The sequence below is a fragment of the Fusarium oxysporum genome, chromosome 6, assembly GCF_000149955.1.
Source record: "Fusarium oxysporum f. sp. lycopersici 4287 chromosome 6, whole genome shotgun sequence".
NCBI lineage: Eukaryota > Fungi > Ascomycota > Sordariomycetes > Hypocreales > Nectriaceae > Fusarium > Fusarium oxysporum.
This window is the reverse complement of record NC_030991.1, coordinates 2,731,791-2,748,013: the sequence shown is the minus strand read 5'-3', so window position 1 is coordinate 2,748,013 and position 16,223 is coordinate 2,731,791. Positions and strand designations below refer to the sequence as shown.

Sequence of the window (16,223 nt, the reverse complement as noted above, 5' to 3'; positions counted from 1 at the left end):
CTCAAGCAGAATCTACACTTAAAATACGTAGAACTCGAACCTGACAGGACAAAGTTGAAGAAAAACTTTAAGAGTATTTAGAAATTACTTTATACCGTTAATACTGTAACTATCTAAATAGTAATTAATTAATTAAAATAAATTTATATGAAATATAAAAGATATGCTTTACTGCATACTGTATATTAAAATTTTATTTTTGTTCATTTACTTAGAAATAGTGATTTTAGTGTTATTTTTTACCTCTTTTCAGTAACCAAAAGAATATTGTACTTAGTTTAAACATCTAATTTAGGCCTCTTTTTTAACCTACCTAATTAACCTATTTAGACCTACCTATAGGCAGGTTATAAGTAGCTATAGGTAGATAATTTCAAGCCTTAATTGACTTATTTAGAGAGAATTTAGATAATTTAATTAAAGCAGCCAATATTGTACCTTTTTTCTGGCCAAAATAGGTCTCCTGTATAGTTGACGCATGAGTATTATATGTATATAAGTTGTACGAGTTGTCCACATATTCTCAGGGCTGGCAAGAAAATATCTACGCTGTAGCCTCAACATGACTTCCACACCAGATAAACTAAAGCAAGAACCGCCACAAGACGACGTCCCGATGCATAGCGATGATGGTACTGAACAAGAACAAGGAACAACTCTGGCTTGTCTAACCAGACAGATGGCAGTCAACCTAGCCAAAAAGATACAAATCAGGTTACTCAGAACAATGAGAACCAACCTGGGCAAAAGGATACAAATGACGTTGGTCAGAACAATGGAGAACAGCCTGGTCAAATCAATGTGAATCAAGCTACTCAGAACAATGAAACCCAACCTGAGCAAAAGGATACAAATGACGTTGGTCAGAACAATGGAGAACAGCCTGGTCAAATCAATGTGAATCAAGCTACCCAGAACAATGAAGCCCAACCTGGGCAAAAGGATGCAAATCACGTTGGTCAGATCAATGGCAATCAACCCAACTAACGAAAACCCATTTTTATCTGGATTCTTCAAGCGTAGAGTGGATAAAGACAACTCAGCCAACAATGCCAGGGCTTTCAGCCCAGCAGTAGAAGACCCCAATCCTAAAAAGGCAAAAACAGATCACAGCTTTAGTTTTAAGCCATTTGCAGAGGCAAAAACCGCTCCTATCTCTCCAAGGGCACAAACGACAACAAGAACCTCTCCCTTTCCTGAAGATGATGGAGGTGGCGACCCTGACCTCGAAAAGGATCTAGTCGGCAGTCAAGCTTGCCCTGAGAACATGACGACGCTCGGGCTCGTAAAAGAAGGGAAAAGGCCGAGATACCTAAATGAATATAGAATTGATGGCCGAAGCATCTTACGAATTGAAACCTTGAAAGACGGCAAGTTCGACGAGAATGCCGCGGAAGTCCTACCGGTAACCGGTGGGAAGTATCAAGCCCAACATGCGGATAAGAAATGGCGTGACGTAGCTTACGTCCTGGGCGTCGCAGCGTTTGGGAGCGAATTGAACTACGAAGACTTTCTATGCAAGCTGGATCCAGAAAACCCGTCCAAATTCAAATGGATGCAAACCATATTGATCGGAATTCGATGGGTTGACCAGACAGTCACATTTGTGAACCGTCAATGGTGGCGCAATAATTATGAGGCAAGGGATCTGTCCGCTAAGCAAACGTATCTGGACCGCAAGGAAGACGGATACCGTTATTGGTATAAGACGCGCGATGACCCTGAATGGAGGACTCGAGTGAATCACAAGGCCTTCGAGGACTACAGGCTATTCAAGTGGGCCTTTTTCTATGAGAAAAGGTACTATCAGGCCATGAATCCTGGGCAGCGGTTTGAGATTCGAGATCGCACCAAGTCGCCATCGCCCATTGATGATGAGGTTGCCAAGTTTAGGGCGATGACGGTTGAGGAGAGCCCGAGTTCGAAGATCTATCAATCTGTCGAGACTCCTCTGCTCGACGATGACGAAGGTTTTGATTCGGATTCCCGACATAGCACCCAGTCACGATATAAATCATCGAGTCGGCCCAAGGCGCATCGTGACGCCTCCCAGCGGGTGGAGCCAAATGGCTCACCGCGTCCTCGAAACAAACACAGGTTCAGCACAATGAGACGGTTTCAGCAACCACTGGGAATCACACCTCGCTCTATGGTAGTGGCTCATTGATGGAAAATAATGGCCAGACGGTTTTTTAAAATCAACAACAGCGACAGAGGATCAAGAAGCTTACGAGATCAAACGTTTTTTTGCTAGCCGCCGTAGTACGATACCAACAACCATGACAAGTGCCTGGTCAAACATAAGGACGAAGCCTTTTCTTCTCCGTTTTCGCTCCTTTCATTATCAAACCGATATTATCCTTTCATTTGTAGAGGCTACTAAGGCTTATCCCAAGGCGCCTGAATTGCCTTGTATTTATATAATCTTTACCTTTCGCTCTGTTTATAGCTTGCAATATTTCTTTTGTATTCTTGTTTATACCTGTAGCTATATTTCTTCTCAATAGAATACCATAACCTTTCATTTTCATTTTTGTAATATTGATATCAGTAAGAGTAGATTTAGAATCTGACGTTCATTTTCTTTTCTTCTATTTTCCATCCTCCCTTTCTCCCTCCCTGTTTTGTTGTTAGTCCAACCACCGCCATCATGGCCTCCAAGGACGAACAGTATGAAGAAATGCCTGCATAAATTGCCTCAGGATGTCTCTGACAGATACGAACTCCTCGTCGTTGGGCCTATTCCGGACCATTTGCCTTAGAAGTGGCTGTATCTGTATACACGCCCATAACAGCACCGTACAAGAATCTGTTTTCGAAGCCGTCCGTGTCAATTGACAGAGGAATCACTGTATAAGCATGGACCACAACTCGCCTATCGTCAGGCACACTTTGACTTCATTGAGCGTGCTCGACATGGTATTTCCCGTCGTGGGAAAAGTCTAGCAAGCTACTACGGTGGACGATACCATTCTATGATACCATAGAATGTGTATATGCTGTTGATCGATACTCTATTGGTATGTCACCGATCTCCTTGTCGGCCTTGTGATGACTACCTCTCTGCAAATATAGAGCACAGAACTGACAAGGTGAAGGCAATTAAAACTGGCTTGACAAGTGGGGAAAAGATAACTGTAGGAGAGATTCAGCCAGGCGATCATATCCGTCATCCTATCGTTAGGACGGTCTCATGATCAAATTTGCTCATGTATCGCAGATCTTGGCAAAATCGACATAATCAGTCGACTGTATTAAGGTCTCGAGGTTCAATACAACAAGCCCCAGCCAATCTCAACTTCATCATCATGATTCATGCGCTCCTCTGCAGCGTTGGAATTATGAACAACAAGTCAACAATGGGACTTCTCTCCTGTCGAGAACTTCATTTTGCATTCTGCACTCTGATACTTTGGAGAGACTTTCATTTACAGTGGCTCGGGCATGAGATTTTGTAAATAGAACACAGTAGAGATTCATCTTCCAGAACAACGAAATCACGTGAGGCAAGTTCGACAAATCATTAGATTCGTTGAACATTGCAACCAAATGTACGTACTGTACGTAGCCTAAACATTGCCAAGGTGCGATTGCAAAACGACGTCTTATTTCTCGCATCTCACCTGTCATAGTCTAGTGGCCAGAATGAACAGCAAAACTACGACGGACATGTTTTTCTTACCTGGTTTCATAGCCCATTCGTGGTGCCCAAAGTCGGCTGAATCGGATTTTACTCTGCAGTATACAGGTTACTCGCGGCCAGTTTCCAACTTGAGGGAAGTGATGAGTCCAAAAACCACTTTCAGTGCCATATAAAGTAGCACAATGAGTACCCAGTTGGTAAGTCTTCCTCGCACTCACGTTGGGGAACGCTCTCGATACTAGTTTCATAGAGCCAATGGATGATTACGAACACTTTCAGCATCTCGCGTTACGGCCACACACCAAAACGTCACTGTCACTGATGTCGGCAGCCACGCGCGTAGCCCATAAACGATTTGAAAATTGTACTTCCAGGCTTCTTTCTACTGATTTAACATCTTTTCCGCCTCACCAACTGGCTACTCAAGAAGATGTCGACGAGTCTCTACGAGACTTGGTCGGTCCGGTGGATGAAACCTGGACTGAACGTGTAAACAAGTTGTCGCAATTGAAGCGCCCCCCGGAAGACAGCAGGATCACCCAGTCGATGTGGTATCTGCTACGCGGTGGCCACCTTGATTTCGGGATTGTGGAGGATTACCTACAGCTACTAAGGTCCACAAGCCACCATGTAGAGATAGCTCCGGCTCGCATGTTTCGGCACGATCAAAACTGTATTCAAGAGACGGAAGGGATTGACCATCCCATCATCACTCCGTTCTGTCATGAAAACAACTGGGCGTTTGCTGTTGCGTACTCAGACTGCGTCCACTGGTATGACAGTACTCCCAATACTGCTACCCTTGTACCTCCCATTGCCGGTGCTCGACCCGTCGTAGAAGGGTGGCGGGGACCTCAGAATAATAACCTGGCAGATTCAGGCGTGTTCATGCTTATGGGCATCAAGCTTATATTACAGCGCAAACCTCATCTAAGCCAAAGGGTCGCAGATGAGCTCAACCAGTCTTTCCGTTCTTGTATATTTATCGAACTTCTTTGTCAAAAGGTTCAGCCGACCTCTACAGACCTACATCATATCAATTTAGAGCAAGTGTTAGATACAGGATATTTATCCTCAACCGCCGACCAGATAAGCCACCGACATGCGTTAACTGATGGACAACAAGAATCGTCCTTCTTCGAAGATGCGATGGCTGCGACAATAAGTGCAACTCGAGCCATTTCCTCGGCATCTTCTGTGATATGTCAAGCGGAAGAAGCCAACGCTATGAGCAGAAACCCAGAGCTGGGACCCGCCACGGACCCTGACCGCCCCCCAGGACTTTCCAGTTTACAGCCACAGCATCCGGCCAACACGTCGCGCAAGAGAAGGTCGCAACCAAGGGCCACAAGTGAGAGAGCAGAAGGCGGCGTACAGCGAATTTTGGATGATCGTAAAGTTATTTTAGATAATCTCTCACATGCCATACACTTCAAACGATCTGCCCTAGTGTCCTTTGCAGATGATCCGATTGTTCTCAGGGCACTTCTAAGATATTCAAGGACCAGTGGGAATCTTCATCGTCGCTACCACGCTGTCCTTTTCCACTGGATGGCGGAAGATAACGAGCGAATAATAGAAATGAAATCAACGATGGGGGAGGATGCTGAGAAACGCATTAAGAGAGATTTATGGAGTTGTAACTTCTGGAAAAAGGTAAGTGATATTGGTATGAAACACGGCTTGGGGCCCTTGGTACCACTTTGTGCATTTGTAAATGACTTTAGCGGTTATCGGTTGTCAGAGGACGCCCAGGGTCCACTGATTAAAGAACTTGAAAATCGGTTGCAAAACGAAACCGACATGTTGCGTATATGGCTTCAAGATGCACGAGGACTGTGCGAGGCCATATTAGTAGGACCCACGCCTGTTGCTTCCTTCAACATTGATAAATATAACTTTCAGGCTGAGTTCGACATGACCGACGATCAATTTCGATTCTATGTTTGTTCAGGGCTCAACTAGGCAGAGAATCCAATAGGTTCTAAAGTAACCTTCCCAACAAGTCGAGGCAGCTCAAGAAGTTTGGATCAAATAGCATCGAACAGTCTATGCATAGGGTTTCTTCCATTTGAGTTCATTGACCAAGTGCGCATGAGTCACCAGCTATCATGAGTTACGTAACAGGCCTGTGAGCGGAAGATTAGTGACGTTGGGGCTGCGTTCTTTGTGTCATGTTCACTTTAGATGATGTAGATTCTATACGGTGATTTAATCTTGGTGCCAATATGCATAAGTTATTAGTAGACCTTCTCAGAATTGAGTTAGAAATAGTGGATCAATCGATATCTGCATTTTCCGTGCGCGCGCTAAGGCATTTCGAAGCTACTCAATTCACGGCCAGAAAGTGCCAGAACCTGTCTGCTGGTATGTAGTTTAGAGATGACTGGTCTGTTCTAGTGGCATTGCGATTTCATTAAGCAGTGTATGATTGTGATGATAGAATGAGTTCAAGCTTTCCGAGTCAACGTCTTACCGAATTTAGAAAGTACCGAAACGATCCATAATTATGCGGTCGCTAATGTCTATAGCTGCTGCTGTATTGTCACTAACTTCGGCTTCTTTAGATAGTATAGTATGTACTAAAAGTCTAGATCGTCATGTTGGGTTGGAGTCCGGATTTAGTCCCGATGCGATGTGCTGGATATAAGACAGCAAATATTGACCTTGAAAAAGCCAAACATGAGAAGCAGCGTGCCATGATAATTCGCAAACATAAGGAAAAATATGGCGATTATTATCACAAAATTTGTAAAAGGCTCTGGCCTGCGTCCTCTTTCTTCTTCTTTTTCTTCTTTTTTTGGGGGGTTTTAAGAATTCATTTAATAAATACGTTACGTCCAGAACACGCTTGGCTCGGTTGACTGGCTTCGGGTGGAATTGTACGTCTTACATTCATTGTATGTGAACTGAAATAAGTATAATATCATACTGCCAATTGTGGCCTCTCTTGTGCTTGTCTGCATTTGTAGACGCTAAGACTCAGTGTGATCAATGGAAGAGCTGCTAATTTCGTCTTCGCTGCGCTTTCAAATTACTCAACTAAATTTGACGCAACAGGCCCGAATAGGCTTGGCCCCAAGTTATATAGGATCTGATGAGGCCCGCAAGATCCTAGATCCCTCAAACCATCTAACCTAAAATATGAAGGCAGTTCTATGGCTCTGGTATGTTTCGCTGGCAGAAGCCACCTGCACTTCCAACTATGCCATATGGATCTCGCAGGACAGGGCTAAACTAAGCGAGACGTTGGGGCAAGCTCTGCCTAAGCTGGACTATGACGATATTTCAATCCTTAATCCTGGTGTTGATGTCGGTATGGCGGCTGTTCCTGGAAAGCGATACAAGATCCCTTACCATGCAAATATGGCACTCATTCCACCAGCTTCGTGGTCTGACAATTGTCCAAAAACGTTGGAGCTTCATGGTGCCAAGTCAGAAACGCTTGAAGTCTTCCATCAGCCATCTTCGACACCTGAAGGAGTTAGCCATAACCCGTCTGTATCTAAACTGGCTCAGTCACCGGTGCACACGGAAGCCTCTGGTAGCGGTCTGATACCAAGAGCAGCGTCTGTCACGACCGCTGAAGTTTCTAAAACAGTAGGGACATCCGTCACTATTGAGACACGAACAAAGCCGCACGCAGCGACAGGCACAGCCAGCTCTATGTTATGCTGGGAAGAGACCCACCCGTCGGTTTCTGACTTTGTTTCAAGTCCAGCGTCCAGGATTGAGTTTGCCAGGTCGTTTTGTGACAGGCTCCAGGAGGCTACTTTTGACGCAGCGCATCCCATCCAACCATTGCCCTACGGCGACACGTTGATTGGAATGCAGGTATTGCCCTCCTGTCCAAACCATTCAATTGGGGCGAAAGACATGGATTCATGCCGTCGAGTGCTTGAGAACATCAACCATAAATGCCCGAAAGCGGGCGGGACATATAGCAACCATTGCGTATTGTACTACTTCGTCAAACGGTAAATTGTTCTGAGCAAATACACCTAGATAATTTCATTTGATACATATTACATTTAAGCTTCAGGCGCCATACCGTGATCCAATACCGGATGGATTGGATGTCACGGTGCATGCATTGTGTGAGCTCATGCAGGCATGTCCTTGATTTACTACCATACAGGGTTCATAACTACATGTAACTTCATGTCCTTTTAAATATAAGCCGGGATAGCGGACTAAACTTCGAAAGCAAAGGCATGAACTACCATATCGCCCACAAAGCTCAGGAGATCCATCCTTCACATTATGCCGATCAATCATTGAAGATCTTCATACGCTAGAACCTTGATGCTCATGACGTGTTTGGCAGTTTGTAGAGCTGGAGTGGACAGAAGTGTATGGGTCACTAACTGCCGAAGCAGTCTCACAAAGGCAACAAAATCGTCCAGAGTGTAAGAATCACCCCTTTCCACGACCTCGTCCCACGGCAATTGTTCTGGTGAATGGAAGTTATCGTCGATTTCCACCTCTATGAGCCGAAACTCGTCTGTTTCGAAGACTTTGGGCTTCGGCCCGTCAAATTCTTCTTTCGATGATACCCAATGCTTTCGCTTAATGCGGTAATTGATGAGCCATAGCGTTTCCAGTCCCCCAAATCTTGCACCACATACAATGTAACAGCATAAGGAGTCAAGGCTTCTGATCCGGGAGGATTCGTGAAGGCTAGAAGCCCATGATGGGTGGTATTGCCAGCCTACGTGCGGTATCTGTAGCAAGCCCCGGGCTGTGTTGTTCGGAATGACATCTTCAAACAAAAACCGACTGAACATGTCAGGGTCATCTGGTTGGAGAATAAAGAGGTCCTGGCTTGGAGACACGATAATACTGCGCTGCTGGGAAGAGTCGCTCTCTGGGGCGTCGACCTCGACATCCGAACGGCCGCATCTCACCTTCGTCCGGATGGCTATGGGCTTGGTGGGGCCGAGTATATCTCTCATGACACAATGTGACTGCCTACAGGCACCCCAGAGACCCGAGTCGATCAGGTACGTCGAAAGGTTGTTTTTAGTCCATGAAGCTGTGATTTCGTCGAAGCCATTGACTCGACTGGACTTGGGGCCAAAAGCCCACCTGGGAGCGGTGAGGTAATAGGAACCAACCCAAGGAGCTTCCGGATCGTCGTCTTCATGTGGTTGACTTCTATGGTCGCTGCTCAAGCTGAAGATTTGTACACCTGCCTTTGCAGGACGAACGGCGGAGCTCCAAATCTCTATTTGTAGTTCTACCGGAAGGTTTCTGAAGCAATGGAATGAATCAAACATCCTGCTTACCATGAAGGAGCCGAGGATAACCCGCAAAAAGACGAATTGACTTGTAGGATTATCTAGTTCCTGTGACACTTCAACATCGGGACAACCGATCCTATAAAATCGTCAAAGCACTTCTAGATTTATGTTGGCTAAGCCCGATAGGTATCGCAAAAAGGACTTTAGAAACCATGGTATGTTGGGATTGACCGCCAATGCAAGACGCTGGACAGCTTACAGTAACGCCCATTATTGGCAGTACGACGATTTCCCATCATTGATTGTTTCTTCTGCGTATTTTCTTTTAACATGTACGTAGAAAGCAGAAATTCTGGTCAAGATCGGGCCGATTTTCTTCTCTATACGTCTATCGATCAAGGTCGCTCCGGTTGAACCTCACTGTGCCTGAGTTTTATGGCGCCATGCCTACGATACGATTCTTCTAACTCGTGGCGGGGTGACATCGCAGTTGTTGGGGATTCCACTACAGACTTGTTCTGCTCTGTCTGTGTTTGACCTAAAATCGCTATTTTTAGCCATCTTCTTGGGTATAAAGTGCGTAGTCTCTTAACAGTCTTCTGTTTACTTCAGCCAGTATAAGTTCTGCATGAGTGCTTGAGGTAATTTTCGACGGTCGCAGAGACGTCGCATAATGATGTGCATAGGGACTGTAGACTGAGATACTAGCCAGCCGGCAACATGGCACAATTAAGTCCATCTTTGCATGATGAGCCATTACTCACTTACGATGAGGCTACCTGTCTGTCTCCACTCCCCGCTGTTAGCGCGGTTCCACTGGAATTTTTTGAACGTGTGCGCTACAGTACTCTTAACTCAATCGTTACTTGGTTCAGCGGCTGAGCAGATGCCCAAAAAACTGAGACAGACACTAAAACATGAATGCAAGTCTTGATATGGAACATGGGTGCTCGATGATTACCGGAGATCATGATCTGATTGCTCTTTTAGTTTTAATCCATGTTCTGTTGACCGGGTAGTTGGATTAATTTCCCGTAGTGAGAATTTAAATCCCTGGTTATCGGAATGTTTTAGTGTGATCGCGTGATTTTTGGGGGTGAGAAGCGATGGAGTTAGTTGGCAGGTTTGGCAAGAAAAACAGCAACACAAGGCTTTGTGTGCGACGACACAGCATTCAAGCCAAATGACGAATTTTACTACAATTTCAGTCGCGCAGCATAAATAAATCTAACATGCATTCAATGTCTCATGTCATCAATCCCACGAATCTGAAAAATAAATTATATCAATTATCCCTCAGTCCTAACCTGCCTCGCTGGTCTCATCGCGTCAGTGCGGCTGAGGTTGCAATCCGCTCGGGACCGAAAATGGCAAGATCAAGATTATGTTAGCAAAAAACTATGTATGTATGTATGTATGTATATTTTTCGTCCGGGGGGCCATTGGCCCCGAAAAGTCTCCTAGGGGAGCACAGGACGTGCTGAGCTAAACTATCTACAATTACTGTCGCATCCGAATCTACCTGGAACACCCGCAATGTCCACTTGCATCAACGGAGAGCGCCGGACGCCCTTTCCCCCAAGTGGCACCTGCCCTACTCGTAGCCAGCCCTACGGTAGTTTCAAGCACATCGTCTTGGACGTCAAAGCAGGTGGTCCTGGCAAAGTCGCATGCAACTGCTATTCCATCTAGTTCATCCAGCATATCATCGGCACAAAGGCGCATTTACTTTCAAGAGGTCATCCCGTCAGCGGGATCTATTCCTCTCCAGCCTAGAATTCTCTTGCACAGATAGATCAAGTAGCTTTCCATACCCTGAGGCAGGAAGTCCATGATCCCCTAAGATCACCAGTAGCTGCAACCTAGGACCGTACATCCTTGGGGAAACCCCTCGCAGGGAAAAACCCAAGGCGGCTAGAACGCTGCTCTGTAGACAAGGCAGTCGCCTCGTTCCACGGTCTCCAGGTAAGCTCTGTACCGTTTCGACCCAACGGTTTGGTCTAGAGGTCTCAGCCAGTGAGACAGATTGTCAAAGCCTGGTGGTGTTCCAGGCAGCAGCCGAGGCCGCAAAGAAGAAGAAGGTCTCTGGGCAGTACGCGACTGCAGAGATCGGTCAAGCAGCTTCCGAGCTGCAAAAAGGGCAACGAACCATGTGGGGTCCGTGCGTCAAGGTCGAGGGCACCAGAGGGCCCAGAAAGTCGAGCAGCCGAAGGCTGTTTTTGTTGTTCGGGCAGCTAAAGCTGCTGTAGTCGGTCGAGGCAGCGTTAAACTGCAGGCGAAGGTGAGAGTGAGAGTGAGGGTGCGATGACCCTCAATGCCAAGCAGCAAGATGCTGCGAATGTCGTCTGGGCAGCCGAAGCTGCAGAAGTCGGTGTTACGGGAAGTCGAGGGGCACAGAGGCCGGAATGTCGCAGGCTCGCGAAGCCGAAATGTCGAGGTGAGAAGAAGTCGTAGATAAGACAAATGAAATGGTGCCCGGAGGCGATGTCAAGAGCTCGCGAAGCTCAGTGCTGTTGAAAACACTTGTCACGAAGAAAGGTCAACTCTCTGAATCCCTTTCTTCCAGCAGCTGTTAGGGTCCCGCTAGTCCCGCAGCTGCTTTTGTTGCCATTTTGGCCTGTAAAAATTATCTGCCCTAGCAGAACGCTAACAGCGGGTGCCAAGGAAAAAATTTTACAGGAGAGAGTTGTTAGCAAAAAACTAACAAATACTCCGAGATGGTCTAGGGTAGTTAACTCTTCCAATCTATGACGCCAATCTCCACGCCTGAGCCCTGTAGTCCCGAGGTCGCCAAGCCTGAAAAGCGATCTTGCTCCGTTAATGTCCCTTTGCAGCCAGGCGGGTCCCAATAGAATCGGGATTCCAAGCTCTCGGTGAGAGGATACCGATATGAATACTCGGTCACCAATACTCTCACTTTTAGTGATAACCTGCTTATATACTTTTGTCACCATCTTCTGAATTTTTTGGGACCCGCCCGGCAGCCTATCCCGAGAGTGTCTTTGAGTCTGTCCAATGAGAAGCTTCGTTCATACAACCAGTTAGTGAAGTACCCCTCATCATCATTTCGGTGCCTGCCAAGTAGAAAGTAGCTTCCTACTATTTTCTCCACTTCGCCCCACTTCGCTAGTCGCGTCGCTGGCAGCCTCTTCACCTCTTCTGACGACGCGTGCTGGCCCTTCCTTGCCCTCTTCTCTATCTTGCCTTTGTCCTTTTTCTAGCTACAGACAAAGTTGGCAACTCGATTCAAGTTGACGATGTTGATAGCTACAATGCCATGATGACTAGGTCAATATGATTCGGCAAAGCTTGATCCTATAGTGGCTAGGAGAAAGGGGCCAAAAACTCACATGGTAACACATGAAACATTGGAAACATTGGATATGAAAAACTGGCCCAATTTGGCCCGTATTCTTCTGAGAAAAAGCTTAAATTTGAAGGGTGCATCGTCCGATATTTGACGTGACTGTCCAAAGATTTATAAGATCACGACGAGGCGCAAATCGGCAGAAGAATAAGCCTGCCTGGTAAGAGTCTTATTATCAGACTTCACTCTTATAGCACTCCACCCCTACACTACTAGACCACAAGTGTAGTACAGAAGGATTTTGATTTTCTCTCCCCAACTGCGGTGTGACTGCTGGATAGCTGGATAGCCCTTGATATTCTTTGAAGCGTGTACAGCCGCTATCTATCCCCAACAATAGGATGGCTTGGAATACAAGTGAGAAAGCCCTCGAGCTCTTCATTATCCAGATCTGCGGTACCATACTTGTCTACATCTCGGTATTTCTGCGGTTCTGGGCACAATCTGTTATTATGAAAGAGCATGTAATATACGACAAGTTGATGTATATATCTGTGGTAAGCTCACATTAAATATGACAGGTGTACCGCGTATAGCTGCACTATTAGCTCTTTACTTAGGTTTCCTGTCCCCGAATAATGGAAAAATGACACTAACTGTGGACCCTTTATCAGTTCCTCTATACTGCCCAGGTTATCATCATAGTACGCGGCATAGTGGATGGCGGAATTGGACAACATGCGGACGACATTAGCGGGGTAGAGATTGTCAAAGGCTTCCAAACATGGTATTTCGGAGAACTAATATATGCCGTACTTTCATGCTTCACCAAAACATCGGTAGTCCTGTATCTCCATCGCCTTTACATCGGCGAACCATCAAAAGGGGCAATCGTCAATAAGCCCATCCTGAGAATATCTTTGATCGTCTGCCTTGTCTGCGTCTGGGCTACGTCGATTGTGTTTTTCTTGACCAGCATTTTCCAATGCTCCCCAGTTGGCTATTACTGGGAGCAATTCAAGCATCCCGTCAGACCTGGCACATGTTCAAAAAGTATCGTACCCATTGCTGGTATAGTTCTTAGTGTTGTTTTGGCCCTTAGCGATTGGACCTTGGCTCTAGTAGTGCCCATTATGAGCTTATGGAAATCATGGTTGCCGTGGCAAACCAAAGCTGCAATCCATGCTCTGACGAGCCTAGGCGTACTGTAAGTGTTGTTTTACATTTTCAATTTTCTTTACGTCGGAAGCATCACTGGTGTTGAGCCGTTAAGAGCTCGGATGTTCGGGCAGCTCTCCCCGCAGACTCGTCTAGCCGATTGGCAACGATGAGATTACTCATGGGGCTATGTTCGAGGACAGGAGGAGCCATATTGGTGTAAATTCAAAGTCCATTACATGACTGACAATACATGGATATGCCAGAGCGGGCGCGGCAATGATCGTACGCATTCCCTATATCAAGATGCTGGATCTTACTGAAGACTTTCTTTACGAGACAGTGTAAGATCTATATTCAGTTGCGTTATCTCAGGATTGTTCACTCACTGGTATACAGAGATGTCGCGAAATGGACGGTCATAGAGGCAACTCTAGGAATTGTGGCCGGGTGTTTGCCAACCATTTGGCCATTATTGACGGCGATGAGATCCAGATGTGTCTCATCGAAGCTTGACTATGCGAATGATAAACCTTTGCAACATGGTGGTAGAGTCGAAAGAGGGACGAAACAAGACACCACTCAGAATAACCGCGACACGATTCTTATTCACACAGACTTCTTCCTTTCAGAAAGTTTTGTTAATAATTCCGATAATCATGTGAGACATGACCCAAACAATAGTTTTCGACATGACCAATGGCGTCCATAGAATAGACCGATATAGCAACCTGTCAGCTGTCATGACCGTAATGTAAAAGCTTAGAAGTCCTCAGACTAAAGAAGGGGGTACGAGGTATGAATACAAGAGACTTTTACTAATAATACCAACAAAACAAACGATTTGTCGTATGTATATGAATTGACATACCGCAGTAGAGTATGGCGGCCAAATGACAAAGCCGACAGCTCCCGGCTATTTGCACTATGAAATTGTCTCATACACTTGATGATCACATGCATCCACCTCCTGATCCAAATGTCTTCTATGGCAGCTCATCCGTGCACATCTTCATCCAGGCTCCAGATATCGTCGTCCGAAGTCTCCCATCTCAAAGTCTCATTAGAACCTCCGTCCTCGTAAGTACTATCATCGTCCGTGACGCTGTGTAAGCAGGTTCCTTTACTACTGTTACTGCTAGAAAGCGTACTCCAGTCGTAAGGCAAACCGTCGTCCACATTTTTCGGCGGAGTATACCATTCAATCGTAAACTTTTGAAGTTGTGGCATCTTGGCAAAATAAGAGAGGCGCTGGATGTATTCCATCAATTGTCCGCATTGACAGTCCTGCCTTTCCACCTTGATCGTGAGGTCGCGCACTAGCATTTCGACCGCAACAGCATCTTCCCAATCGCCAAGAATATCATCTAAGAAGCGAGAGAATCCGCTCAAAGAGATTATGAATGAGTTCTCCTCATAAAACACCCTTCGAGCTTCTAGAAGAAGATGCCGTCGAGACTCATCGTTATTGAGGAATCTTTTTAGAAGAAGAAACCTTCCAATACTCTCCTCATCTGACCAAGCAATAGGTTCTTGTACCACGACTGGATCCTCCTTCACCAAGTACTTACAGAGTACAGCGCGGCGATCGTCTGATGGCATCTTGGAAATGTCATCGAGGGGTCTCCCACCTGTCAGTTGAGCGAGATCGTCATTAGCGGTCAGGAGCTGCATCGCTTTGGCCTTGTGGATCACTGAAAGTGGCTGGCAGATGTTAGCAGCTGTGACTTCGACAAGGATCTGACCCGGGGTTGCTTGATTGTCGATGAATGACCAGAAGATCACTCACCTGGGGAAACTTGTGTATGCTCTTTCCTGACTGGGAGAATGATTTCAAATGCGCTCGCATTCTTATTTCTTGCATGCGGTGATATCGGGAGAGCTGGAGATTGAAGAAACCGGGAGCATTGCTATGGAGAGGCAGATATAGGCCAAACGAATGCCTCAAGAGTTCACGTCCGTTTCAACAATATAGATGATCTGGCAGTTATATGCTACAGAGCTATGGCCGATTTCACCCATGTTAGCACGTGTAGCTGCTCCAGAAGTCGAATTGAGCGGTTCCTTATCTGCACATCTTTCTTGGCTGTTATGATAAAGCCAAGACGAATTATAGGTTTGCCGTCCGACACAAAGACCTCATGCTGAAGCCCACAATATCGTAAAAAAGGCTGACTTACGAGAGTGGCGTGAACAATATTGGAAGAGATATTTATGGCCTACTGCTCGTTCAAGATCAACACAACCGAGACTGGACATGTGAACAGCCTTCTGGAAGGCTGCCGAGCATTGCCTTCAACCTTTGCTGTTTATGGAAGGTGTTGGCCATCAACGTGGCTGCGCGATACGATACGGGCCACTTGCTTGTGCCGGCAGCGCACAGGACATTCGTACTGACATGCTGTCGATTGAAGTGTCTTATTGAACACCAGAGGGGTAGCAGACCAGGGCTTTCAACATCTCGGTCAGATCTTGCTAGGAAATTATCGTACGAAGCGTAGCGTTTAATCACTCCTGCTGCACAGCTGCCAATAAAGAAAGTTTCAATTCGATCTCTATGATATGTCCCAAGAAGTTCGGGACGATTGAATTATATATCATCTTATGTATGCCACTACCACGTAGTTCTGTCTTGAATGCTGGCTCCAAGGACTGCAAAGAAGCAAGGAAATCATAGATGTTCATAGTAAAGCATATGAAAATATATGGAAGAAACTGCAGGATTGCAAAATAGTCCGTTGTTACGTTACTCCTATGACCAAGTTACAACAGCCAACTCTCATAGGAATACCGTTAAATCCTGAGAAGCACATGCCTATTCCCTCTGTTTCACTAGTCACTACTAGCTAGCCGCTTCTTATTTCGGTTCAGT

At 45.9% G+C, this 16,223-nt stretch overlaps 5 protein-coding genes across 5 annotated transcripts; 3 read left to right on the top strand and 2 right to left on the bottom strand.

The window, feature by feature from the left end:
- Nucleotides 1–562: 562 nt before the first annotated feature.
- Nucleotides 563–2,167, top strand: FOXG_16257 (uncharacterized protein; the record flags this gene model as incomplete). The annotated part of the gene is made up of 3 exons (XM_018396317.1): nucleotides 563–632; nucleotides 680–954; nucleotides 1,019–2,167. 3 exons carry the CDS (start codon nucleotides 563–565, stop codon nucleotides 2,165–2,167), a joined length of 1,494 nt encoding a protein of 497 aa, XP_018256887.1.
- A 1,797-nt stretch (nucleotides 2,168–3,964) lies between these two features.
- FOXG_22394 (uncharacterized protein) lies at nucleotides 3,965–5,608 on the top strand (the record flags this gene model as incomplete). The annotated part of the gene is made up of 1 exon (XM_018402802.1): nucleotides 3,965–5,608. The coding sequence occupies one exon, from the start codon at nucleotides 3,965–3,967 to the stop codon at nucleotides 5,606–5,608; it is 1,644 nt and encodes a 547-aa protein (XP_018256886.1).
- A 1,179-nt stretch (nucleotides 5,609–6,787) lies between these two features.
- On the top strand, nucleotides 6,788–7,624 carry FOXG_22393 (uncharacterized protein; the record flags this gene model as incomplete). Its single annotated transcript, XM_018402801.1, has 1 exon — nucleotides 6,788–7,624. One exon carries the CDS (start codon nucleotides 6,788–6,790, stop codon nucleotides 7,622–7,624), a length of 837 nt encoding a protein of 278 aa, XP_018256885.1.
- A 293-nt stretch (nucleotides 7,625–7,917) lies between these two features.
- On the bottom strand, nucleotides 7,918–8,922 carry FOXG_16256 (uncharacterized protein; the record flags this gene model as incomplete). The annotated part of the gene is made up of 1 exon (XM_018396316.1): nucleotides 7,918–8,922. One exon carries the CDS (start codon nucleotides 8,920–8,922, stop codon nucleotides 7,918–7,920), a length of 1,005 nt encoding a protein of 334 aa, XP_018256884.1.
- Nucleotides 8,923–14,347: 5,425 nt separating this feature from the next.
- FOXG_16254 (uncharacterized protein) lies at nucleotides 14,348–15,025 on the bottom strand (the record flags this gene model as incomplete). The annotated part of the gene is made up of 1 exon (XM_018396315.1): nucleotides 14,348–15,025. The coding sequence occupies one exon, from the start codon at nucleotides 15,023–15,025 to the stop codon at nucleotides 14,348–14,350; it is 678 nt and encodes a 225-aa protein (XP_018256883.1).
- Nucleotides 15,026–16,223: the final 1,198 nt, after the last annotated feature.